At 36.8% G+C, this 27,692-nt stretch overlaps 2 protein-coding genes across 3 annotated transcripts; both read right to left on the reverse strand.

Moving 5' to 3' along the window:
* Positions 1 to 2,147: 2,147 nt before the first annotated feature.
* On the reverse strand, positions 2,148 to 11,892 carry akirin1 (akirin 1). The gene is made up of 5 exons (XM_014987343.2): positions 11,508 to 11,892; positions 4,758 to 4,904; positions 3,637 to 3,765; positions 2,788 to 2,859; positions 2,148 to 2,710 (listed from the first exon to the last, which is right to left on the reverse strand). Exons 1-5 carry the CDS (start codon positions 11,710 to 11,712, stop codon positions 2,700 to 2,702), a joined length of 564 nt encoding a protein of 187 aa, XP_014842829.1. The 5' UTR covers positions 11,713 to 11,892; the 3' UTR covers positions 2,148 to 2,699.
* Positions 11,893 to 14,926: 3,034 nt separating this feature from the next.
* cnr2 (cannabinoid receptor 2) lies at positions 14,927 to 21,858 on the reverse strand. Of its 2 annotated transcripts, XM_014987340.2 has the most exons (4): positions 21,774 to 21,858; positions 16,660 to 16,699; positions 16,445 to 16,528; positions 14,927 to 16,189 (listed from the first exon to the last, which is right to left on the reverse strand). In XM_014987340.2, exons 3-4 carry the CDS (start codon positions 16,506 to 16,508, stop codon positions 15,117 to 15,119), a joined length of 1,137 nt encoding a protein of 378 aa, XP_014842826.1. In that variant the 5' UTR covers positions 16,509 to 16,528; positions 16,660 to 16,699; positions 21,774 to 21,858; the 3' UTR covers positions 14,927 to 15,116. The 2 variants fall into 2 exon arrangements, with proteins under 2 accessions (XP_014842826.1, XP_014842827.2); XM_014987341.2 differs by lacking the exons at positions 16,660 to 16,699; positions 21,774 to 21,858 and having other exon boundaries at positions 16,445 to 16,568.
* Between the last annotated feature and the right edge of the window lie 5,834 nt (positions 21,859 to 27,692).

A 27,692-nucleotide genomic window follows, 5' to 3' on the forward strand; every position in this document is an offset into this window, starting at 1 on the left:
TTGATCATCTCTCGTCCAAAAGAAAGGCATACGTTTTAATTGTTTACGCAACAATAAAGAAATTATAATACAGTGAATTAAAACAACGAATGTGTTAATAATGCAGCAACCACTCAAGCGTACCACATGGTGGCAGTAAAACTCTTAATTAGGAATGACGGACGTTTAAACGTTTTTAACCCTTTTTCTAACAAGGCTAAAAAATTAACATTTTTGCAAATTTTGTTTTGGCAGTAAAGTTTCCAGGAAATGCCTCAAGTATAAGCGCTTCGATCCCTCTTCCCAGGAGTAGTTGAACTTGACTTTTCAACATTTGGTTAATGATTTTTGCGCTTAAGAGATATGCGGAAGTTTAATCTTTGATGACTAATCTTTATTGTACAACTTCTAAAACCCAGTATTGCTATTTTGCCCAATACTTTAAAATCCTAATGCCTTTTACAATATTAAGTTCTTAATATTTTCCTTTTCATATATATATGAAATATATATGAAAAGGAAATATATATATATATATATATTTTTTTTTTTAAAGGCACAATATAAATTGGACAAAATGTGTGTATGATACATTAATGGTGTAAACAAAATCAGAAATAAAAAAACACCAAATATAGTTTGTGTCTTGCAAAAGCCAAAATTCTGACTGTATTTTATTGTGATTTCAATCATAGCATATAAAGGTTTACTCCAATTCCTCTGGTTCCAGTATAAATGCAGCTGTTCCATGAAGATCCCAGAGGTTTGTCAGGGGGAAAAAAAAGTAAACAAACCACATTATGAAGACCAAAGAATGTACAAGACAAGGAAAATTCTGTGGAAAATATCAAGAAAGAGCTAAGTTATAAAACAATATTCCAATTCTCATTGGGCACTCTACAATAATCAAAAATATACATGAGCATCCACCTAAACTGTAAGGTTTTGCACAGACAGCATTAGAGAAGGAGCCGAAGTTTTGTGCTGAGCAAAACTAATAACCTGAATGTGCCATTCACACTCCAATCCACGGTCCTTGCAGCATCCTGATGTGGGAAACTGATCATAGTTAATGGGAAGATGCATGAAGCTAAAGGGGGAACATACTAAAATACTTGAGGTTCACTTTACAGTAAGGCAACAACTTTAAACATAAAGCTGGAGCAATGATGCAGCAGCAAAACATGGTTCAGAATATTGACCAAGAACAGCAGGACACCAATGCATTCTTCACTTTTTAGGTTTCTAGTAAAGAAAAAAAAAAAGGAATGAAAACTTGCATTTCCAAATTATCTGTGTTTGTGTTAGTATCGGATAATATGTGCCATTTGTTTTTTGTAACGAACAAGTCGAGGGGCATGAAGAGTTAATTTTGTGGATCTGTTGGCTCTTTGAAAAAGGCAAGTTGGAGCTTAGATTTCTGAACGCCAACAGGACATTAAATAATATTTTCAACAGAACCAATGTAAATAATTACAGTCCTAAAATAATGCAAAAGGAAATGTTTATTTTTGACAAAACAGAAGGCAGAGTTCCCGGTATTCTTCAAAACTAGAATGTCATCAGCATCAGTCACCAGAGACTTGTTTACTTTCCTGGCTGATTTGCAAGAAACCTTTGGTCACATGGTTGAGTCAGTGGTCACTGCTGCTTTGAACCCCATAAAATCCACACAATTACCACATTTGGAACCTAGGAATATTTATTAAAAAAATGTGTTCCATCTCTGCAATTTGTAGTAATAGAAAAAAAAAAGCAAACTTGTAAAAATCCTAATTCATAAAGCTCTTTTTTCTTTGGAGAGATTTCTATCAGATACATTTTAGAGTCCATCTAATGGTTGTTGCTGAGCCACACTAGCATGAAATTAATTTCTACAAGTAGCTGCCATGATTTCAAGGCATTTTCTTCGACCAGCCAAGAGTTTTACCTCTGGTAAAACAGCTGAAATGGGACTCTGGTGGCTTTTCAATGTTTTAATTTGTCCATTTTGCTTCTTTACTGAAACAAACCATATGCCTTCAAACTCTTGGATCATAAAACTATTGTTTTAGCCCTGCATTCATCTGCAACTGAGTATTTTGGAGCAAACAAAATTAGGTAATGTTATAAGAGCTTGAAAAAGAAAAACTGTACAATTTACCAAAATGAACAATCCAGTACAACAATTTTTTTAAATCACAGAACTTTTATTGTTTTTCTTTAAAAGGGAGAAAAATCCACATTCTCAGGAAGAGTTGTGAGGAAGGAGGTGAGGCGGGTAGAGCAGGGGAGAAAAGTGGAACATGGTGAGAAGCAGGAGCCATTAAATATAGCTGCTGGGAGGTTATACAGCATAATCACACAAGCCAATAAGCTTTTCTACAGCGCCAGCTAAAATTTTTTTTATTAACATCTGCTTCTTTCCCCCAGGATGTCTGGTAAAAGATGTTAATAGCAAAAAGCAGAAAAAAAGGAAAGGGATTTAAAAAAAAAAAAAAAAAAAAAAAAAAAAAAAGCAGGCTTCATACAGAGTTCTAATTATTTGGCCAGCAGCAATAGTTTTAAAGTAAGAAACTAATTTTTGGATTAAAAACTGGATAAACCATTGCACCCAAACTGAGCGTGGAAAGGGAAAGAGCAGGGAAAGGTTAGGGAAATAAAATTTAAAATCAACAAGAAGGAGGCAGAAGAAGAGCAGCCGTCATGTGAGAGGAAGCCAGGATCACATTGATGCGAGCTCAGGAGACATCTGAAACAGATAAAAATAAGATCACATGAGTTCACCAGCTTCAGGAAGAACCACGCCACACAGAAACTGGTACTTACAACTTGCAGGCCGGGCTCCATATCTTCGCATGATCTGGTCTTGCGTGAATTTCACAAAAGATTCATATTGTTCTGAAATTACAGATGATGGATGTTTTAAGAGATGTAAAGCTCATTTGCAAGTATTTTGTAACCAGCAGATTGTTTAAATCTTTCCCTTAATCTCTCTTAAAAAAAAAAACAAAAAAACAACCCAAACCTCTAACTGCTGTTTTCCACCATTATGCAGTTTGGGTGACCTGTTTATTCAGAATATACCAGACAAAAAAACAGCATTTATAAAGTCCTTTCATGGACATCAATGAGATTTAAACACAACAGCTGCAAGAAATGATAATAGAGTCCAGTAAAAGTATTCATATCACCTAAAGTTTTTTTTAATTTTGTTACGTTACTGCCACAAATCTCAAGGTATTTTATACATCAACCTCAAGTAAAACAAGATAATTGTATGTGTTGATTTTCCACAGATAGAAATAAGAAAACGGTGTGGAAAAATCCATCAATCTTCATAAAAAAAGACTGAAACTATTTCATTGTGGCTCAGGCTGGATGTTACTGCATATCCTCCCATCTGAGCTGTAAATGTCTCAGCTTGGTCCTCCAAGTTTGCGGCTGGGCCAAAAATCTTCCCCATTTTCAGATGATTGACTGAACAGTGCTTCATGAGATGCTTGACACTTCAGGTGTGATCTGAACCTTTGAAACTGTCGTGCTGAATTTAGAAAATTAAATTACAGATGGATTTACTAACAAATGCAAACCACACTTTTCAGATTTTTTTTTTCCCCTCCATACTTTGGAATGAAACTAAAACTAACTTCAGAAAGCGCTGACATTTGTCTTCACCTGCGAGTTTTGTGTTAAGGATCTGTTCGTACTCCTCCCTGATCTTCTCCTCGTGGTCTTTGAGCAGGCGCTCACACAGGTAGCTGACCTGCCTCAGTGTGAACGAGGGCTGGTCCTTTCTTGAGGCACCTGAGAAAAAAAAGAGTTTATAGCTGTTCTTTCTGTTCAACACAAAACATGCAGCCCTGGTGCTGGCACTGTCTCAGCACCTCGGGCGTCTCGGTCACTCTGAAACTGGAGCCAGCGTTAGCATTTTTGATTTATCACTTTATGGTCTTTGAGGTCTGCTGTGAGCCAGGTAGAATGAAATGTGAGTAAATCACCGTCAGCTCAGAGCCAGAATGAGGCTGGGGTAAAAACAGCTCTGTCATGGTGAAATATAAGTCCGCTCTGCACAGGGGCCTGGACACCAGAGGATTACATTACATCACACGCACAATAACTGACCTTTATGTTCTTAACTGTTTGATTTTCAGGGAATTTGGAACAAAAAGACATTCCTTCCTCCCACGCTGCTAAAATAAAGTATTTACAACATTTTGTCCCTGGTGGTACATTTTCTCTGAGCCTGTAACTCAACATAACCGCCACCTCCAAGGTCAAGCTTGCAAATGCCTCAAAATTTAGAAGATACGTTTTTAAAATCCCAAAGGCTGTTTAGGAGCAAAATATCCAATCAGCATGAACACCTCATCACCTTTTATAAAGATCTTGGTTATAAGCAGAAACATTCTTGAAGACTCAGTGTCTGTATTATCATTGCTTTATTTCACAAGCAGATTTTATTCCTCTTCATATCAGAGACAGGCCTGCAAGTATTTTGTCACATTCATTTAGTACACAATTATATTATCCACTTTTCCTACTGACCAAGTTATCATAATGAGCGTTCTCTTGTCCACATGTTGTTCCATGAAACGTTTCAATTAGGAGCTGCTACATCATGTTTGCAACAATACTACCATTAAGTTCTTCATCACCACATAGAGTTACAGCTATACTCCTCTCCTCCTCCACCATTTTTTTTTACTAATACAATTCCTTCACTACTAAAAAAAAAAAGTTGCACTTTAGGCATTATACAACTTATAATTTAAAAGCGTTTTAGGTACGTGTCCTACCAGGTGGGGAGCTGGGAGCGGTGAGGGAGGTACTGGGGCTGGGAGCGTCACTGGAGCTGCAGGCCTCGGTCTGGTTGAAGGCCCCCTCCAGCTGCCGTCGCCTCTGGATCCGGCTGTACTCCTGGCGAAGGTTCTGGAAGATTTGCTCTAGGGAAAGTCGACAGGAACAAAGTCAAAAAAAAAAAAAAAAAAGAATAACTATGACACCTAAAGCAATATGAACTTTGACAGCAAAGAAAATGCCTCCTTGGAAAGAAAATTTTTTTGAGCATCAACTAGAAACATCCTAAACAGTCAGAGGTGAGAAATGGGATTTAAGGGGCCTAATTTTGATTAAATGATATAAAAATAATAATAATAATAATTTTTAAAAAAATCATCTTTGAGGTTTTAATCTGCCAGAAAGCTTCCAGGAATTAAATCATTAGCCTGGTCTTTGGTGCCAGTTCTTTTAGCTCAACAAAAAGCATGTTTATACAATGCTGGAGGTCTTCCAGTGTAAACAAAACTATTACAGGAAAGCTCAATCAGTCGACCTACTTCAGACAAACTACAACAGTAACCACTTCCTGCGTTCTCTCAAAAGAAACAAAACATTCACTGACAGGAAACGGTGTTCTAGATTAAATACTGACAGCTTGACAGAACAGCTGTAACCAACACAAACAGCTGGCATAAAACACTATGTATGATCTTGTGACTGTCATTTTCACTTCTGTTTTCTTAAAGATGTTAAAGGTTTTTTTTAAGATGTCATTTCACGAAGGCTAAGCTGCCCAACAATTTCCTTTTTAGTTGGGTAGAAATGTAAAACCGTTCGTCTTCTTTGAAATATTTGCATACAATCGTTTCAAAGCTGTGAAGTGGATCATATCAATTTGAAAACCCTAATGTGTAACTTTATTTAAAAAGTGACTACAAAAATTCAAAAAGTGAAAAAAAAAAAAAAAAAAAAAAAAAGAATGCCACATTATCCATCTGTGACAAAAGCCATTAACCTGATTCAAAGTTTAAACGCTGAAGGTAAAAAAACACGCAGCGACAGTTTCTGCTCAAAACTGCTGGAAAAACGACTTTTAAAAAAACAACATGGCCTCAAACTCAGTCGATAACCCAAATATAGGAGAGGAACTTTATCTTTCTTAGTGAACTTTGTGTACGTGGTGCACTTCTATCTGGGGGACCGTGCCTCATTTATCTTGGGTGGAGAGAGAGAGAGAGAGAGAGAGAGAGAGACAGTCTTCATGTCATCACTGCAACCTGCTTATAAGCTGAAAAGGAGCTCAAAGTTTTTCTCCAATGAAACCTGTAACTTGGATTTGTCAGGAATGATTATCGGGTTTTTAAATGGATCTCACAGCATTACGTCAACACACACTCCGACCAATCTGAGAACCACAAAGCAATGGCTGTTTGCCTTATATTGTCCAGTTGAGGTATCAGGCATCAGTAAGGCAATGTCAGCCAAAAGACACGTTTCATCTGTGGTGGGCTACAAATAGTTCCGCATGATTTAGTGATGGCGAAACAGTTTATAAATATTGCAATGACGAGGTCAGCTGCAATATATATGCCTAGTTTCTGCTTTCTCATCTGTGCTTCCATCACTCTATGACCTTTAGCATTTTGGGCAACATCATAATGTGTCCAGTGTGAACATCTGCTGCTGTGAGACTCTGTCCAACAGGCTAAGTATCGGATCAGCATTAAAAATGCAAGCTGAAAACACTCTGAATACATTAGCCAACAAATGCTGTACTCCACACAATTGTTCGCAGCATGAATATTGTCTATAACAAGTCTGCTCGGTTTTCTAAGTCATCAGGACGTGTACGAATAGAGCACACCCAAAAAAGCTGCGCATTTCCTATAAAAGCATTAAAAAAAACCACACCCTGCTGCAGGGTTTTGTTTTAGCAAGCGTTTACATTTAGTCACAACCATCCTATTATATGAAAAAATAAATAAATAAAAAAAAATAACTTGATGGGATTTTATGACGAGCTTTAAATGCACTCAACCTTACACACTGCATCTGGGACAGCTTGAAAACAGACACTAAAATAATTACAAGCTTTGATTTCAACTAAAATCTCTCGGTATGACTCTGCATTAAGTGCACACAAACCTTCTTTAGAGATACTCCTGCCATGTCCAGAATCAGTCTTAAAATCAGCACAGCCAATTGCAGTCGAGGCATTTCTGACATATTGAGGTATGGAAACCATGTTCAGTAAACTCCAGTTGTTTGACGCTAAAAACAATCACAATGAAGCCTGGTGCTAAAAACAAAACCAATAAGTTGATATATTACGGCCGATTTGACCAATAAGCATAAAGAATAGCCTGGAGGATTCTGGAACATAACTGCAATTTGTAGCAACACGCAGGACTGTGATTTCACTGATTATAGGTAGAATTCACTTCTTAAATTTAGTTAGCAGCAATATTTTAGAAGGAATGCAGTTCAAAACGATTGACCGAAAATAATTTAAATTTCTATACAAGAAGGGGACAAAAAACATTACAGGAAATAAATTATGAAATACCAGCTTCTATTATCATGTGCACTGTGCAATACAAATTTTATTTATGAAAGCCCTGTGTTAAAAAACAAAAAGAACAAACTGAGCTGTTATTAAGAACAGACAACCTACAGAAATCAAATGCTAAATGTAGAGAGAAATAAACCCAATTATTAAGACAAACACTACAGTATTCATTCATATACTGTCAAGTTGTAAGAGCATAGCCATTGAACAGGTCCAGTTTATCCCAGCAGTCCTGCTGCATTCATTAAAAGTAGAAGGAAATTTTGTACACAATGTAATGAAAAATGGCAGACACTTTATACTGACAACTGCTGGGTTCATCTGTGAGGGAAATAAAACGCCTCTTGAACTGTGCATCATGTTGCATCCAATCCTGCGAACTTCGCTGCTCGGCAGCAGGCACCGCTTGGCAAAAACGGCAGCGACACAACCAGGTGAAGCAATCAGAGGCTTCTGGGAGTCAGAGACACACAGCAGAAAAAGCCTCAGCTAAAGAGTTTAGCTGACCAGAGCAGAGCTTTAATGGATGGACAGTTAGCCAGAGAAAACAAAGCTGGCTCACTTTACTTGCGAGCGTCGATAGGAGGTTTCAGATGTTCCAAATACCTTAAAGCAGGGCTGGATAATGTGGCTGACAAACTTACCATGACATAAGCGTCTCATATCAGTCAATATCAACAACTGTCGAAACCTGAGACTTCTAAACTTCTACTGCACAAGTTGCTCCACAGGTTGTTGCTAGACAACCAAAGAGTGAGTAAGTTGATGCCAACCGGTTGAGCTAAATCCTGTCCTCTGCCCACATGCCCCAGAATGATGCACGGTTCTGGATCAGAGTTCAGTGAATATTCTATCAGATGTAATATCTTTTGATACTGACCAAGTGTGTATTGCAATACATTACGATTTATTGTCCAGCTCTACTTAAAGTAAGTTGCGATATGTTCCAAGTCAGCTGTAGTTACACCAGATCAGTCAGGAGGAATAATGCCATCAGTTTCAAAACAGCACAAATGGCTAACGCTCCAACTTGTTCTTCAAAGAACAGGAATCATTTTCCCAGAAGTTTATCTCCTGCTGGTGTCCAACTCTGATTACACCACTAGTAGCTTGTTAAATATTTGATACAATATATATATATTTAAGTGAATGTGTCAACATATAGATAAATCTACTCCAATTGCAAGTTTCAAGATCCTGCATTAGGCCTCCAGGTAAAGTGTCCTCTCAACAAGTAAACATAACTGGAAAGCTTCAGTGCGCAGAGCAGGGTGGGGGGAGGACAGCTGACCTTTACCAAATGCAAAACTCTCACTTAGCAAATCACATCAGAAAGATAGTTTTACAGCAGCACTCGCATTCTGCAAGGCACTTAACTGAAGCACAAACCAGTTGTCTGGAGACATCATTTGAATTTGAAATGGATTCCAAGGCGATATAGATCTATATGTGCAAAATTGGACTAAAAGTATAAGTGATCTGGATTTTTTTTTTTTTTTTAAACAAAAGTATAAACCGTTGGAGCAGCAAATGGTAGAAGGAAATATGAGCAGCGTTAGAATACGTAGAAGTGTCCTGGATTACATCATCTGAAACCAAAGAGTTTAACTAAACCAAACAGTCCTTTCTCTTCAGGTTTCTGCTTAGGGATGCTGAACATTTCACATGGCTTGCAGGTGAATCAATGTCTTCAACATGTAATGTTATATCAAAAACACTGACAAAACAGAGCTAAAAAGAGTACAAGATTAATTGTGGGAAGCCCAACTGATTTCTTTACCATCACTCAAAACAACTGGTTCTGATCATTTCACCACTTCATAATCTTGGTTGTTTCACATTAACCTTTTTGTTGGAAAATGGTCAAGTCTGTCACAGTACACTTGGTACTGATCATGCACACACCCCAGTGGGACCTTTGGTACCCATTCTGACAACAAGAGATATTTAAATCATAGTCTAAAGAAACAAAACATAGCTTAAGATTTTAAAATCTACAAGCATGTGGAAACTTCGAGGCATTTTATTACTAAAATGATTTATGTCCCAAACACAGAAATCAGAACTTGAATAAATGCAAATGAAATGTAAAAATGTTCAGGAATGAGTTAAAATATACATGATAATTTACCTGCATATTAAGAAAACCTGCAATAAAATAAATAATTGTCTTAGTTTTGCAGCGACAAGATGATGATCCATAAGGACAACATTGGCAAAAGGACAAACCGCTCCACAGCCCCTCACTGCTAAAAACCAAAATTGAACCCAGCAAATGTCAAATGAAGAATTTGGAAATATATCAAACAGAGACTTGCCCTTTATTTTATGTCATGAAAAGAGCATCAACTTTCAATTACACAAGACAAAGAAGCATCTCATTGCTATTCAATTGCAAGAGAAGAATTCCAAGGACACCCAGCAATACCTTATTGGAATTCAAAAAGCACAAGCATGAGGCCTGGCTGCTGCCAAAAATGCACTGGATTACAGTGGAGATCTCCAGCTAACTATCTGGTGTCCACTTGTGCACCATGAACCCATCCAACACTAACACAATGTAGTTGCCAGTGGGAGAAAACAGGCAATAATGAACAATGCATTCCAGCTCTGTGGAAAGAAAAACGGCTGTGGTCCATAATAGTAACCCCCCACTTAAATACAAGACAATTGTGGTAGTGGAGCCAAGGAACATTAGTCAGGCAGCACCTAATTAGCAAGCTGCAATGATGTGCTGTAATGCCATTTATCTTTTTTGTGTTCTATCAGATAAGATTATTAGATGTTAAAGTTGATGTGTTACCATCTGGTAATGTGCCATTTGTGTTCAAATCAGTTGACTTGTGATTTGCGCAGTCTCCTTAAAACAGATTTTTATTGCAGTTTTGAGAATTTCTCCAAGTATGCATACCAACAATCAATAGATTTGACAAATAAGCAATAGGGATAAGCATTTATCATAGGGAAGTAACACAATAACGTACCATAAACACTAAAGCAAAAAGAAAAAAAATTAGATTCAAAGCTCTTTTTTATCATATGCCCAGTAAGTAAATATGTTTCCCCGAGACTATGAAATTATCATTTACTGGGCACACTGGATACCAAAAGTATTTTAAAAAAATACTGTTGATATTAAACAGATAAGATAAAACAAACCATTCAAAAACACACACACAAAAAAACAAAAATGCACAGAACATTTATCTGAGGAGGTTTTCATGGCAAAACATTTTTTTGTATTGCAATAATGTGGGGTTTTGGGACAAAACTTTTAAAAAGGTTTTACAATTCAGAATACAATTTAAAAGTTATTTTTAATTGGTCAAATTTTTTGGAAGTTAAAATTATTTAACAAATGTTAAGTTTATATGAACAACAAGAAAATGACTTTATGCAATAACATATTCAGGCAAGTTCAATACAACTTGATATTTCCACCTCCTTAAGGGGCTGGTTGTGGATAAGGGTAAAACGTCGTTTTGCTTTCAGTTCATTAAAGGTTTCTGGTGCTGATTTATTTAACAGCATCTGTAAAGAAGACAAAGGATTCATGTCTGGCAGTTACTTTTTCGAAAAGGATAATTGCTGAAAATATATATCTTTAAATAAATAAGTAAAAACGCCTACGAGAACTTCCTAACATACCTACAGTATTGACATGGCTGCTCATGTGATGCCATTTGCCCGTTTCGTGCCTCAACAGATTAGATATTTGGGTGTTGAAGCATAGGCAGGCCCCTTTAAATAAAGTCTGTCCGATTGTAAAGAAAGTTTAACATTTAATTCAATTGGCTACTCTCATAGACAAGGGTTGAGCAAACATAATAAGAGTCGTGTCTATTCAACGCTCACATGACAAGAGAAGGGTTTTGAACGCAGCAATAGCCATTATTTACCTGAACATTAGCCAGGACAAGCTAACACAGGCGGGTATTAGAAGCTGGCAAGACGCCACTAACCAATAACTATGAACTCACTTTTACTTTTTTTCTTAATTTGGTGTATTTAACCATCAAAACAACCATATGCGAGCTTGACTTAGCAACGACATTCCCCTTCATCACCTTAGCCGAGTCCGGCTAACGTTTAGCCTCCAACCCCCATTCTGATTCTTCCACTCCACCCAAACCCCCTCCCCCCACGACACCCACCCTGAAGCACACAAAATAAAATAAAATTATTTAAAAATGTATACCTGGAGTTAGCCTGTGTTCGCCTCCGATGGGCTGAGGAGACATCGAGTGGCCAGGACTATCTACCGGGGTACGGAGGTTGCATCTTTGCGGGGACGGAGTGCTCGGAGTCCCCGGTAGAGGGTTGCACCTTCTCCGCTTGGGAGACTGGGGACTGAGGAGGGCCTCAAACTCCATCGACCGCTTTAACGTCGCACCGCAAGCCATGTTTGCTAAAACAAACCAGGAGAGTAGCAGTAGATAGAAAAAAAAAACACCCGCCGAGAAGGGGTTTGACGCTGGCTTTTAAACGTTTCCTCGAATTTCTGATTCGGCTTTCTTTCTCTTCACAACAACGGATTTTCTGCTCTGAGTAGTAACAGCCGACACTGCCTGCTGAATTTTTAAACCGTCACAATGGCGGATCATACCACTGTACGAAAAGAGGGGTCATTGTGTTATTTTTGACATTATATTTAATGTTATTAACAATTCTTACTCATAATTAAATTTGTAAACATGCTTTTAACAATACCTGCAAACATCCCCTTTAATAAAATCGTACTATTGTGCCTTTTATTTGTTTTCTTATTTTTCAACTTCCGGTCATGAATACCCCGGTGTTGGTGATTCCTTCCAGTTGAACTTACATCCAGGGTTCATGAGACGTCTGGTGGAGGTGATGAAGTAGAAGAAAAAAATAATAAAACAGTAGCAAATATCTATGTATTGACTGGCAATTAAAGGATCCTTGAGGTACAAAATTGGGAGTTGTGGGCAAATATAACGGATTATACCATAGTATAATTCCCACAATTGAGTTTTGTGGGAATTGGAATGGAAACGTTAAATGTATTGTAAGAGTCGTTCTTAGATTTTAAATTATTTAATATGGAGTTATTAGAAGAATGATGACAAAATACATACATATTAAACAAATGAGAAGAATTACAATTTTAACCACTCTGCAAACATTACAATGTTTACAGAACATTATAACATTATAATGTTTCCAACATTCCAATTTAAAAATAAATATTAAGTAGGCTTTGATAAATAAGCCAGACTGAGATGGTACAGAGGAGAAGCACTGAATACATCGGTAGAAGGATGCTGAGGATGGACCTGCCAGGAAAGAGACCTAGAAGAAGACCAAAGAGAAGATTTATGGATGAAGTGAAAGAGGAAATGAAGGTAGTTGGTGTGAGAGAAGAAGATGCGGAAGAAAGGGTTACATGACGGATAACTCGCTGTGGCGATCCCTGAAGGGAAAAAGCCAAAAGGAAAAGAAGAAGAAGGCTTTGATAAATAAGTACAGTTTTGTCATACTATATTAGTGAAAGCAAGTCAATGTGCAGGTCTACATACATTTACAAAATCAGCTGGGTGCTCTGTAGATGTTGAGTGGGTTTCATAGGTCACACATGGGTCCCATTTTTGACAGTAATTCTTCTTTATCAGGCTGTTAACTTGATACCATTAAGAAATCTGCAGACAGGTTCCTGTGAGGTGCATGTGCTCATGTTCCTTTATTTTATGGAATTTGTACACATTAAGACAATAAATGATTCTTGATTGTTGGGGGGGGCGGGGGGGGGTTCAGCCCATTTTTCACCAGTTCACTATTATCATGATGGGTGCAGGGTCTTGATGATGTGTGTTGTCAATTCCAAAGATCTGCAACACTTACAGAAACTGGGACATGATGTTTTTGGAGCATGCAAAATGCAAGAAAACACTTTTTTTTGTAATGCCACTTATGTTTAGACCTCTTGAGGACATGTAAGTTTTTAATTGTGTTTGTTTAGGGGCTAATCATTCTTTGTAGCATTTGTTGGTCTACTAAATTGGGCTTTCCAAGGCAAATAAGTTTGCTATTGTTTACTCCAACTTAAACAACAGCAATAAAAAAAAAAAAACATTTCACAGGTGGAATGAGCAGGATCTGAAAGATCCAAAATAAGACATGAAATCTCCAAAAATATTAGGCCCAAAAAATGCAAAATACTCTCCTAAATCAACACACAAATCCCCCAAATGATTCATGCGATTTGTAATTTTTGTAACTGTCATTAAGAATACAAAAACTGAAAAATATTTACATTTGTAACTTTTTCAAAACATAACTAGAAAAAACCTAGAAATGTGTGTGTGCCCCACTACTTATAACTGTAAAGTTACTATACAGAAGATCAAGAGGTGAAACAGCATTTAGCTTAAATTAGTCAAACCAATGGTTAAGTGCATACTAACACACAAGTTTTTTTCTTTACTTTTACTGAAGTATTTACAACATTTTTACTGGAATTGTTTTAGTTCCATGGGACCATGTAAAGACAAATCATACAATAAATAAGAAACTTATTTAATAAAAGAAAACGCTAATTATGTCTATCTTGAAATAGAATAAAAGTCCATGTAATATTAATGTAATATTATAACATTACTGGTATTACAATTTGCTTAAATACAAGTTACACAAAATTTAATAAGTTCACAGTCTTTTATTAGAAAAGACAAAAATGCAAGACTTCAATTGGAATTGTCATTCTTGATTGATAATACACTTATGATGATTACAGCAGTGTTTTAAAATACTTTTTCGTCAGCACCACAAATCCCTTAACCTTTGAATCCTTCTGTTTATTTTCTAACTGAACTGATTTAATCGAGTGTTCTCTTGCCTCTCACCATTTTTTTTTTAGGATTTCCTTGTACTTAGTTCTATCTGTGTATTGAATCAGTCCATTTAGCTCTAAGCAGCTTTCCTGTCCCTACTGAAAAAATACGACCCCGCAGCATGATACTGCTACTGCCATGTTTCACTGCGTTTCTAAATGTTAGTTTTCTTTCATGCATGTTTTGCATGAAGTAAATTTTTTTTTTGTTTCATCTGACCAGATTACATTTTTTTATACGTTTGCAGTATCCCAACAATATTGGCTTCAACAATCTTGCCAAGCATTAGTAAAAATACTGGAGTTATTTTACTAGCTCCACCTGACATCATCTCGCCAAAGGCCTGGAAATGAGCAGTTCATTTTATTCAGGTGGGTTGAAATAGCAATGCTGCAGAATGGTGGCTCTCGAGGACTCGATTTTAGCACCTCTGATTTAAACCATTTCATGGGTTTGGGTGTTACTGGTCTCCATCTTGTTGGAAAGAGAAACCTCTACACCAGTCTATAACCACACACATATTTTCGTCGAACATTGCTCTGTGTTTAGCATTACAGTATACATCGTCGTCCAGTTTCCCTCTTCTGATGAATACAGGTGTTTGAGCTTTTAGTTGCATTTGTGTTCTGTTTTGGTCATATTATATTGGTTTTCTTCTCAGTGCCAGCTTTAAATGTTTGCTTATGACGTTATTAATTATGCATTGCATCTAGGTTATTGTTCCAATGAAAATAAAACAATGAATAATAAAATGTCACTATCAGTCATTTTGTCTTTTATAAGAAAAAAAGTACAATAAAAATGTAAGGTTGTATTTTGTATTTTTCTTTTTTTTTTAATCAAAGTTTGTTAATCAGTACATTTTGTTGATGGTTTTACAGTCTTTCACCAGCACCCTACAAGTCTTCGTCCATCTGAGTTGCTAATTTATTACAATGTTCCACTATGTTTACTTAACTCGACTTACTGTTCACTATTTCACAGACTGAGTTGAGTTGAGGGGTTCTCGCTGCCAGAGTGTCATCAGACACTGTAGCACAGTTGTCTTCTGCAGATTGCCCTGTGGGATTTAAGTCATTTGTAGAGTTCTTACACCTCCCGAAACCACATGACCTTGGTAGACACTGCAGCAGAGCAATTCTTAGCTCTCTGCACCGCAGGGCATAAAGCAGTGGGTTGACTGCAGAATTCAGTAGGCAAAGGGTGCTGCAAAAGGCAAAAGCTCTCTGCTGGTTACGAGTCAAGTATATAGAGACATCAACCAGCATGAAGGTGAGTACAGGGAGCCAACTCCCCACCAGTATGAGGAGAATCAAACCAAAAGTACGAGCAAGCCGAATATCCATTCTCATGCGGGCCTGGCGGGCACCTGATGCCCCCTGGAGGCTGGTCATGGAAGATTCATGACGGTGGGCCTTCCACAGGATCAGGGCGTAGGCCACCAAAATTAATGTGAGAAGTATCAGGATAAAGGTAGTCCAGCAGGCCAAGTAGGCTTGACTGATGAAGGGGAACAAGCATGAGCACGGAGGGTTGAGCACTGTGGGGCACCTCCAGCCCATGAGCGGCAAGGAGGAGATGAAGATGGTGATGCTCCAGAGAATCAGGAGACTCAGCATGGCCCTTCGGCGGGTTAGCAGAACCCTGTAGCTGGATGCCTGGTGGATGCAGAGGTATCGGTCCAGCGCAGTTAGCAGCAAGCTCCCAACTGAAGAACTGAAGGCCATGGTAACCCCTCCTAACTTGAAGAGATATCCAGTTGGACCATCACAGCGGCGGAAGAGATGAAAGTCCAGGAAACTTGTGGTGAAGAAGCAGCTAGCGAAGACATCTGCCAGGGCGAGGCTGCCAATGAACAGATAAGAGGGCTTCCGTCTCAGCATTGCAGAGGTGGCAATAACTCCGAGGATAAGGACGTTCTCCATCAGTGTTATCGGACCACCCAGGAAACAAATGGTGCCAATGGCTTTCTTCTCCAGGTCTGTCAGAACCATGTAGATTTGCAGACGGTCACAAAAGTCATTGGCTGGAAGAAAAACATTAAGGAGAAAGATTTACATTAGGGATGCACAGCCTCTTTCAACTGTGTAAGGCTGTCATATTAACATGGACATAAATGTCAGAGAAACGTTTCTGATGCATTTTAGCGCCAACATTGTGTCACTTGATTGATAATTTCTTACTTTTCTCTTTCCTCTGTTGTTATTTTTTGCTTGAGCTATGATAAAAATATAGGACTAATTTATTATTTAATACTTTAAATGAACTCAAAGGACCATACCTATTTGTGATGAGGCGTTGGGATTCGAAGAATGTGAACAAGTTCTTTCCTTCATTTCCCCCATTTCAGATCTAACCTTCCGATCTGCAGCATATTCAGGTAGAAACATATCAAAGTGTAAGTTATTTAAATCTGGAAGTCTTAGCATTTTCATACCAAAAGGAAAGAGGTATTACCAGAAGATTTAACATCAATCTTTGATAACAGAAAATTACCTTGAGAGTTTTACATCCAGTTGATGATACTAGCAATTTCCTGTGGAAAAATAAATAAAAAAGAGAATGTGCTTGCTTTTTACTTCACGTTCAATATTTATTCCGGAGCTTAAAAGAAGCATTAACATTTGAGAGTGAAGACAAAGACTCATTTAGAGGAGATGGCAAACAGACTGTGATCGTTACAGTGTCAGCTGATGACAATATTGCAGAGATATAGTTGCCCAGGTTGTAGATTAAAGGGAGTTATAAAGCACTTTATGCTAAAGCTTCTTCTCGTTTGTTCTGTATAAATATTTTATTCCATAAGCTTCATCCCGATTCTTCCATGCTCTAATACCATCACAGGAACACAATATAACTTTTATCATTGTCTTTATTTATGCTAGAGTTAGATTCACTTATTATTACCGTCAAAAGGGGGTGAATTTTAATTGCTCTTTAGAATACAGAAAAGAATCACAATTTTATTGCATTTTCTTATTTTTATAACTGTGAAAAATATCAACCTTTAAAATGACTATGATAAAAAAAATTGAAGCTTAGGTTGCATTTCTTGTATAATTTCATATCTATTACTTATAAACAAAATTATTTCCAGAACGCTGTGTAAACTAACTGAAAACCTTTTTCACTCCTTTCCATTTTCTGGTATTTAAATTAAACTAAAGAACACACGCACATACCTTTGATTACCTTTGCTGTGACACATCACATGCATACAAGCACTCACACAAACAGATATACATAAAGTTGACACCACAATGGTGTTGTATCATCAACATGAAAGTAGGGCATTTAAGTAGCACACAAAGTTGGTTTTCTTATTTCAGGGAACATACTGAAACACTACAAATTAAACCTAACCTTTATAATTTGTGTTTGATACCTGATAGCGCCCTCCTTGACATCTGCAGCATAATTTCTACTCGATGTTTAATTGACTTTGTGGTGAGTGGTGAATTTCTGCTTGCTGTTTAGAGAAGAAGTTGTACAAAACGTATTGCAATGTTGCACGGTTGGATATTGAAATTTAGATAATTTCATCCTGAAATGGTCACTATTGGACAAACTGAATTCTGAAGTGATTAACCCAGCCTAGACAATGATTTAGTTTTGCTTAATTTACTATTTTAGTATCATATAAATACAAAATGAGTATGGTCATGGCTATAATTTAACCTGTTAGCTGGTAAACGAGAAACGTGTTCTTCTCACGAGTGCTGTGTTTTATCAATCTAAAATCTCCATGTTCAAAACATTATTCAGATCTTGTGGTGTCCTATCTGCCTAGTATGCCTCTGCTGTGCTCCTCCTCTCTTCAAGGCTGCTTGCTCATGGCACAGAAATTGTGGTCACTTGGTTTCTTGACTAAATTCCAAGAAAACTTTGATTTAATCTTTTGGTTTTGCTTAGTCTTCAACAAATACATTTATAGGCATAGTGGAGTTTTAGCATTTGTAGATTTTGCATTTCAAACTAGTCTGTTACCGTTAGATTTTTTTATTTTATTTTACGGTTCAGTGATTTGACCGTTTTTGCCAAAATATTCCATGACCAGCTGCTCAAAGCTTCCTTGTCTTCAAAAACAGTCTCAACTGTATCATTCTGAGGAATTATTGAGTAAATATAATTCTCCACTACTATAAACAGACCAATTAGCCATAACACTATGAACCCTTCTTAATTGTGTGTTGATCGCTTCACCCCTAGAGGTACAGACCTAAAGGCGTTGTGGTGACACCAAGATGTAAGTAGCAGATCTTGAGACTTTGGACCCAGATTATTCTCTCCAAACCAGGGGTGTCCAAACTTTTTGAGAGAAAGATCTACTTTTTCTCTCACCATGCCGCCTGAGATCTACCTCATGACACAAAGACATAAAAATTGCAAATTAAACTCCATTGATTCATTTTATATGCGAATATAGATCAGTTATAGCAAAAAATAATAAAGTGACAGAAAACCTACTGCAGTTTTTTCCTCAGTGAGATTCTGACACTGGGAGGAGGTTACTGGTTTCTAAGTCAGAAGCTGGTTGCAAAACTGTCGCCAGCAGGTGTCAGTCAGTCATGGTAGATCTGAAATTTGGTTTGATGACCTCAATATGAGAAACTACAGACTGATAGGAGGAACCAAAGAGCCCAGAAAAGGTAAAGGCAAATCTTCTGAATTCGGGATATGATTAATTTAATTTCACATGATTATCGTGGTAGAATTTGTTAAAACTTATATTTGTCCTATTTGATGTTTGTTGTGACGTATACTCACTAACGAGCGAGGTAATTAGTCCAAGTTTGTCGTTTATTGAATGTTCAGAAACTACAGCGGTGTAATGAGCCACAGCAAAGGTAAACAAAGGTAAAACAACCCGAACAGAGATCAACTCAAAACCACTCCTACCTTTTTACGCTATCTCTTTGACGTTTAAGCACACCCGTTGCCGTGGCAACCGCCTGCCAACCCCCCCCCCCCCCCCGCAAGCCGAGAAGAGATTACTTTAAAAACATAACATTCAGTCCGTTACAATATCAGGTTTCCAGACTTGATATTTATTTCTCGTTTGGTTGAGTAGCTAATTTAAACTCCTGCTCTGCTCGTCAGTTGGTCTTTGAGTCGCCCTTTTTTTTTTTTAATGAAACCGAGACGCACTGAATTGCGCAACACCTTGTTGAAACAATGATTACTGAGATTATTAATTTTAACACGTTTCGTTGATTTTTTTTTAAATAATTATTCTTTTTTTTTTTTTTTTTTTTTTTTAATGAAGCTACAAACGTTTTGGATCTTAGTGAATATTTTTGCTCAAGCTATCCAAAGAGGAAGTGCTGCTCTCAGCGTCCTGGCGGGGTTCAGTTTGTCACCTGCCGAGATCGACTCAAAACCTTTCCGTGATCGACGTATATTGGGCACCCCTGCTCCAAACCATTCCTAAGCCAAACCAATGACAATCTCACCAGTTCACCACTGTTCCTTCCATTAACTAGTTGTTTATAGATACTGACCAATAAAGACCAGGACAATTCCAAAGGAGCTGGGTTTTGGGAGATGCCCAGTCGTCTAACCATTCAATTTGTTCTGCCTTCTATAACATCAGGTTTGATGACAATATGTTCATTGTGGCAAAGTAAAGTGACTCTCAAAAGTCCCATTCTTTTCAAAATGCTAGTTTGTCTGTGATTAAGAAAAAAAAATAAAGATCAGTCACTAAAGCTTTGTAGAAATTTGATGTGACATGTATGTAATTCAAAAGAAAAATACATTTTTATTTAGTAGGCAAAAAAAATGTAAAAAGCTGCAATTACCTGGTTATATTACTGTGAATACTCTTTAACAAAACATTTTTCAAAGGATGATCTGATCCAGATTCAGCATTTAAAGTTTCAAAGGGCCTAATTATACAAAGGGATCAGTCAGGAGAAGAGTATTTAAAATCTCATGTCTTTTGTTTACACGGTGGCATGCAGAGCAGGCAGTTATCAATATTTGGGGAATTATGTGGCAAATTTTCATTAAAAAAAGATCAGATCTTTCTCCAATTTGAATAAAAGGACGTACTGTAAACTGCTCAGAGAGGCAGGCAAGAGGACAAAAGCAACAATGTAAAAATTGCAGAAATGTTCAAGTTGTGTTCTACATTAGAGCTACAAGAAAAAGTTATTTTTATCCATAGAAAGTATTTAGAGTTGGCCTAGATCTTCTAAATCTTTGTCGGGGGAACCACTTTAACTGTTGAAAAGTGGTTTTCACCGAGTTCAGAGATGCTCTTCCTTGTTTATGCATTTAAGTTAACATTGTGCATGATAAACAAATATGTCTTTTAGCTGGTCTCGCCATCTTTTGGTTTTGTAAAATTAATTTAAGAAATGAAAGTTTCTAATAAACTTATTTGAATGCACACATCATATCACCTGCTGTTCCGTGGGGCAAAAATATTACATATTGTAATTTTAAGATATGTTTAAATTTCCGTTGCTTTAAATGTTTTTTTTCTATACTTTCCATATTTCTGGGTTTAAAAATTACTTTTTGAAACAGAAATTCTGATGCTTGCCCCAGATGTGAACTTACTGGGTTGCCAATCCATCTCATTTATCAAACGTGGGTCACATCTGGTGTAATTGTTGGTGACTTCTAGTTTCCAGACTGACTCAGGAAAGTCATTTAATGCAGGATATGTGCTGGGTGACTGTGACACATGGGGCCAGATATGATCTAATATGCAACAATTACATCGTGATAGAAAGCAGTTTGAGAGCAGCATTCTAGTCAGTTTGAAACATTTATACCATGAAAATAAATTAAGCAATTTTTTGATTTCTAAGCAGATGTGTAGCTATTATCCTAGTACTGAGGATTTTTATGTGGATACAAATAAATATTTATTTTTAAGTATCTTCTGTCCTTCTCATCTTTTCAAAACAATTGAAGGATCTTATCTCTAATGAGGTCTGTGCTTTGAAAAGTATTTAGTAAAAATCTTAAGATAGCAAAATAATTACCTGTGATTGGCTGGTGGGTACAGACTAAACATTATAAGCAAAGTTCATTTGATGTCAAGATACTAAGTGATGGTGCACTGCATCGTTCAACCATATATAAGGGAGTTGGTCAAAGGAGTTTTCAGTAAGTTCTTTATTTTTTTTAATAAAGAAAATACATTTGAACCGATTGGTGATAGTATTTCTTAACATGCAAACTGCTAATGTTACACCACCTATGTTTTCATCAGGAAGAGTCTTGACTAACAGGGGTTCATGTAAGAGCCACGCATTCTTGCAAAAGCTGGGTCGGCAGATAAAACATAATTTCTAGAAGAAAGCTAATAAAGGTCAATTTTATTTTCTTCATTGTTGAGACAAAAAAAGACACATAATTCCAAAATAACATAGAGTACAATACGAGAAGAATAACACTAGCTCTTTAAAAACTGATTAAAGGGAAAAAAAAATAAAGATAATTAATTATATTAAAGAAGGTACAAAGTGTAGAACTGCTATTGTGATTCATAAAAAAAACACAAAAAACATAAAGACGCTTTAGAAAGTCATTCCAACTAGATATCTATGAAATTACCTAGATTCTTAAAAACAGAGAAAGTGTTGGAAGCTTACCTTATTTTTTTTTCCTGCTTGAAAATGTTAACGTGACTGCAAGACTTCACAAACACAGTGGGTGGCAAAGTGAGCGTGTGAGAGTGAAGAAGATAAGGGAGGAGACTGTGGTGACACACGAAAAAGGAAGGAGGTGTAGCCTGACAAAGATAGAAAGAAAGAGAGAGAGAGAGAGGTGAAAGCAGAATATTGTCTTGTAAAATATTAAGGCTGCAAAAGGAGTATGCTATTAAACTAAAATTGCTTAATTTACTGTGAATATACTGTATTAATAAAGCTTACTTTAAGGTTACTAAAATAATATTTCTGTAGTGATTATGATACACTTTTGACAGAAGGAGGGCACTTGAGGAAGATTGAAAGATGCAAGATGCGAAATATAATCAGGAAAGGATACAAAATCACAATTCTAGATTAAGCATTACCTTAAGACAAAGAGCATTTCGGTTGTGCATGAAGTGTGTTTTCGCACCAACCTGTGGTTGAAAACCACAAATCACCTAGCATACATTCAGGCAACATTTTTTTTTTTTTTTAATTTCATTTTCATTTTTACATTTAGCAGCTCAGCTTACTTTGTCAGGCTGTTATCTTCTGTCACAGAAACAACGATAGCAAACAATTTAATTGATGTTAGTGATCAGTAATCTGCTTTTTGTTGATAAGATTCACTCTGTAAAACACTCTCAAAAAAGAAAGCAATGACTGGAGGCATGAAAACAAACATGTATGAACCGGTTTTGATTTAAATTTTGCTTCTTTTTCAACACAGATTTTTTAATCTTGAAGGTCAAATAAGTTGTAATACATTACATTACAAAGAGAAGTAAGCGCATTTACATCGAGGAAACGATGTAGTACTGCTTAAATTGCAACAGGGGGCATTAATGCGCTACCCTTATTGTGATAATGCTGCCTTACAAAAAAAAAACAAAAAACTTTGCTCTGTCAATCATTAGATAAAAGCTGTTTTTGCTACAAATTTAGGTCTTTTAATTTAGATTTTGTCCCCTGGGTGAAAAAAAAAGAAAGAAAAAAGTTTAGGTCATTTTTTTATATACAAATTAATCACAAACCTGAGGCACTCCAGATAAATTAGAAACCTACTTTTGCCTCTCAAATAAAAAAGTGTATTAACTAGCACCATTGGTTGAATTAACAAATACAAAAATAAACATGATTAAAAGTACAAATTTTGTTGTAGATCTAACCAGAATGTGTTACTGGGTGGTGTTACTGTTTTAAAAGTAAAATTAGGTTTTGTAAAAAGTCACTAATAGCAGACAGCACCCAAGCTGTGCCTTCTTCTTCAGTGACCCAAGAGATGAAGCAAACCAGAAGACAGAAAATGCAATTAGGAGCTGCAATAAGATTTCCTCTTTGTCTGTCCAGGTGGAGCATAAACACAACAGACAACAGGACAGACTAAAGCCAGTAATGTCCAATTATTTGTGAGATTACATCATGATGTTACATAACCCCACTTTTAGAAATCTCTGGACGCTAGCATCAGGGCCAGCTTTACAACTTCAGATTGATTCGACCTGAATCCATTAATCAAATTTCCTCCCCTCATTTCCAGATAGCCAGACCTTCAGGGAACGGTATCAGATCAGTGATGTGACAAACAGAGGAAATCAAATGACACATCAAACAAAAAATGAGATTATGAACTGGTAAAGACTGTAACTGTGTTGGATTATTTTCCCTTTTTCTGTACTGACTCAATGTTTCTACAAGGAAATTAAGTGGGACATATTAAAACCGTACTTTTTCATAGATAAATATATTTTCTCTTGGACAGAAAAGGTTAAAAATGACAAATCTCACTTTGAAGTGTCATTCAAAATGGATGATTTTTAAAAAAACATGGACTGGTAATCTGTTTTCTTTTGACACAAACTTTTACTTAGATTTACATTAAACAGAGCTGTTTTTAATCAATTTGGTTGTTCAAAATAACGGAAGTTGTTAAACCATATTAGGTATCTCTGGTTAAAATCTTGGGGTGGGTTCTGTTTATAGATGAGCAGCTTGAACTGTTTGGCCATAATGACCATTGCTAAGAGGAAAAATAGGGAAGCTTGTAAGCCTGAGAACATCATCCCGCCTGTGAAACATAGGGGTGGCAGCATTATGTTGTGGAGGGACTGTGCATTTCACAAATTAGATGCCATCATGAATAAAGAACATTAAGTGAAAGTACTGAAGCAAAATCTAAAGACTTCAGCCAGTGGTTTAAAGCTTGGGCACAAATCGGTCTTTCAAATAGACAATCACCAGAAACATACAGCCAAAGTGGTTACAAGGTGGCTCAAGGATAAAATCGATGTTTTGGAGCAGTCATCACAATTTCAATCCTATCAAAGATTTATGGGCAAAGCTGAAAAGGCATGTGTGAGCAAGGCAGCCTACAAACATGCCTCAGTTACGGCAGTTCTAGAGGAATGGGCCAAAATTCCTGCTAACTATTGTTAGAAGCTTGTGGGAGGTTATACAAAATGCTTGACTCAAGTCACACAGCTTAAGGGCAATGAAACGAAATTATAATGAAGTGTATTTAAACTTTTGGCTTTGAAGAAGGTAATACGAATTTTAAAATTCTCTCTCTCATTTGCATTTAGCAAATAGAAAACATGTCAGTAATTAGTAATTGACCTAAAACGAGAAATGTTTATTCTGATGTCAGACAGTGTGAAATAAATGCATATGAGTTTGTTTTTTTTAATAAAGTATATGTAAACTTCTGGTTTCAACTGAATATCCTCTCTTATGCCACATCCCAAATGTAATCCAGTGGATTGAAATCTGGTGACCGGAGAGGCAGTACAGTAACTAAACTCACTGCCATGTGTAAAAAAAATTAAAACTATTTGAGATGATGTGAACTTTTTTTCCTGCTGAAGTAGCCAACAGAAGATGAATATACTCTGATCATAAAGAACTATATATTGTCTACAACAATACTCAAGTAAACTGTGTTTAAATGATGCTCAATTTCTAGGGGACCAATTTGTGCCAAGAAAATATCCTGCTCAACATTACCCTACCACATCAGCTTTCACCGTTGATAAAAGGAGTGATAAGTTCCATGTTTTCAGGTTACAAAATTCGGACCCTGTCTGAACATTGTAGCTGAAAACAAAACTCACTGGACCAAACAATATTATTTTATGTTTTATTTTCCAGTTTTAGTGAGCCTGTCTTATTTGTAGCCTCAGATTCTTGTTCTTATTACAGGGAAGGAGTGTGTTCTTGTAGCCCATCTGTTTCAAAATTTGACATGTTATTAGTGTTTGAGCTTCTATTTACTTTTTATTATCTTGACCAATTCTGTCAACGATTACATTACATTCAAAGTCCTTCCTTTTATGCACTGACAGAATGTTCAGCTCATTCTGTCACTTGGATGCACCCAGCTGCTATCATGTGAATGTCTGATATGTGTTTTGTGTTAGGCATTTGTGGGCAAAGATTTTATGTAAAAACATATAAAAGAAAGAACACGAGGAAGAGGGAGGTAAGTATGCATGATCACTTTTCTGCAAAGATGATGTTACACATAAAACATGAAAGTCTAACACAATAAAGCAAATCATGAAGAAAGCAGTGACAAATTTGTTTTGGGTGAATCTGGAGAACCCTCTTCACCAGTTTTCACCAATTGTCTTTCATGAATCTCAGTCATTCCACCACTTATTGTGTTGCCATACATCTATTCATTTTATTTTCATGTGAAAGGCCAGCTTAAGAAACAAAACCATCTGAATGCTGTTCAACACACTGTTGCTCTCTCCTGCTACTTCACCACTACATGTGATTATATAACAGCCTGCCTCTAAGGAATTTTACTGTGTCAGAAAAGTGTGTTTGAAAAATCAATTTGCTGCTCTGAAATACGTTAAGAGGGTTGGCTGTATTGTATTTATGTAAGTACTAGATTTTTCTAACATTAATATCAAGGAAGTTGCCGTGGTAGTACTATATTTTGCCACTAGATGGCGGTGATACTAGTATCACTTGGCAGTAAAACATGGTAGTCATACGGTAGTCACTTTTAGCTAGTTGATAATGGAAAATGAATGCTACAGTTTTATCCTTTTTTGCGCAACAATTTTGCGTTATCTTATGAAATTATTGGTATAATAATGTTGAACCTTTAGACTTTATGGAGAATAACTAAGGGGTAGCTTATTTTTAAAATACTTCCTTAGGGATAATTATGTCTGACTTTTTATTTCACAAACTCTATTTTATATGGAGAGTTTTTAGAGGAAAGAAGCAAACCTAATCAAAAATTAAAGAAATACAACTTTTCTTAGTTTGATATAGTTTGACAAATCAATGTGCTTAGTCAGTGTGACACCCAAAATTCAATGAGATGAAATTACCAGTAGAGCTTAAGCTTTCTAAGTCAATAAAAACAATTGATGACAGTGTTTTTATTGTAAAACCAGTTGTCTTGTCAAATTAGTAAAATATTAATCTTAAATTTTTTTTATCAAAGTAGTAAACAATCCAGAGTAATCCAGAAATTGTCAGGATTTGAAAACTGGCTAAATAATGAGTGAAATGTAAAAGAAAATGTTTGTATGAAATCAAATTTTAAGAGAATGTCCAAAAAACAATTGAGGTATTTATGAATTCACTGTCAAGGCCAAATGGGAGGAGAAATTTTTAACTTTCAGTGGAAAAGAGAAGTAATTACTTGATAGTATTTCAACAGCAGGCCACGTGAAACTGCTTTGGTTCTTTCCCACTTCTCTAAGTGCGTCAGATATCTGAAAGTATTCAAATTCAGTGACCAGTTAGACTAAGTGCTGCTGTAAATGACCCATACCAATAATTCAAAACCCAATCCTTCCAGCTCCATCTGGGAAACAAAAAATCAAGCAGTCTTTATTCCATTCCAATTGTCAGTACCGTATAGCAGTGGTCCCCCTTTTTATCACCACAGACCGGTCAAGGCTTGACAATTTTACAGCGGCCCTGGGGGGGAGGGGTGGCGGGGGTGGGAGCGTGTCATATGACACAATTAAAAAAAAAATTTGCGCCGATTTTCCCCTTATGACAATCTTAGAATGTTCTGAGTTCTAAGATTGTCGCTTGCGATAATTATAACCGATCATCCTGCAGTGTGTGGTGTGTTACGTGGAACGTCGGTCCGCTCCCATCTAAAATCGGGCATATTTAACATGTTGAATTGTCTTGGCCCGATTAACGCAGGGTGAGGGGTTTTCCCTTACTGGGAGCAAGAACTCAACCTGTTGAATGTGACAGGTAGCCAATCAGAAAGTGCGGTGACGTAAGCACGGAGGGGAATCCCAACAACTGACATCGCCAACTGAGAGCCCGGTTTAATGCATAGTGCAGCAAATAGTGCGGCTGCTCCCACAGTCTTTTATCCAACGTTTTTTTCTTTTTGTTACGTCTTTTATCGCTTAAAATAAATCCACAGACTATCACTGTTGCTTGTACATCGTCGAACATGTTTGGTACTCTAAATTCACGTATGGTATGTTGGAGGGTTTACGGAATTTTCTTCAGGGATTGGGATGTTCGTGGGAAAAATCGGTTCGTATGTGGTGTGTTGCTCCTGCGGCCGAGTGGCTGGACACATGAACCGATCGAACCTGTTGTACTTTGATCGGCTCGTGTTGTGTGTGGTCACAGAGGTTTGGAAAATCGGCCTACAATCCTAAAATCGTGCGTGTGAACCAGACTTAAGACTCGAGCTCTACTCATCTCCTCTAGACCACTGCCCTAACGCTTTCTGACTCTCGTCGCTATGGTAACGTTTACACATCCCTTCAAAATAAGATACAGATGCGCCACGAAAACGAAAATTTTACTTTAATGAAAATTTTGACTCAGAAAACGACAAATCAGTGGGAGCCCTGAGCTTGTTTCTCTGCAACA

The sequence above is a fragment of the Poecilia mexicana genome, unplaced genomic scaffold, assembly GCF_051168715.1.
Source record: "Poecilia mexicana isolate PSO_F unplaced genomic scaffold, ASM5116871v1 scaffold_16, whole genome shotgun sequence".
Classification (NCBI taxonomy): Eukaryota; Metazoa; Chordata; class Actinopteri; order Cyprinodontiformes; family Poeciliidae; genus Poecilia; species Poecilia mexicana.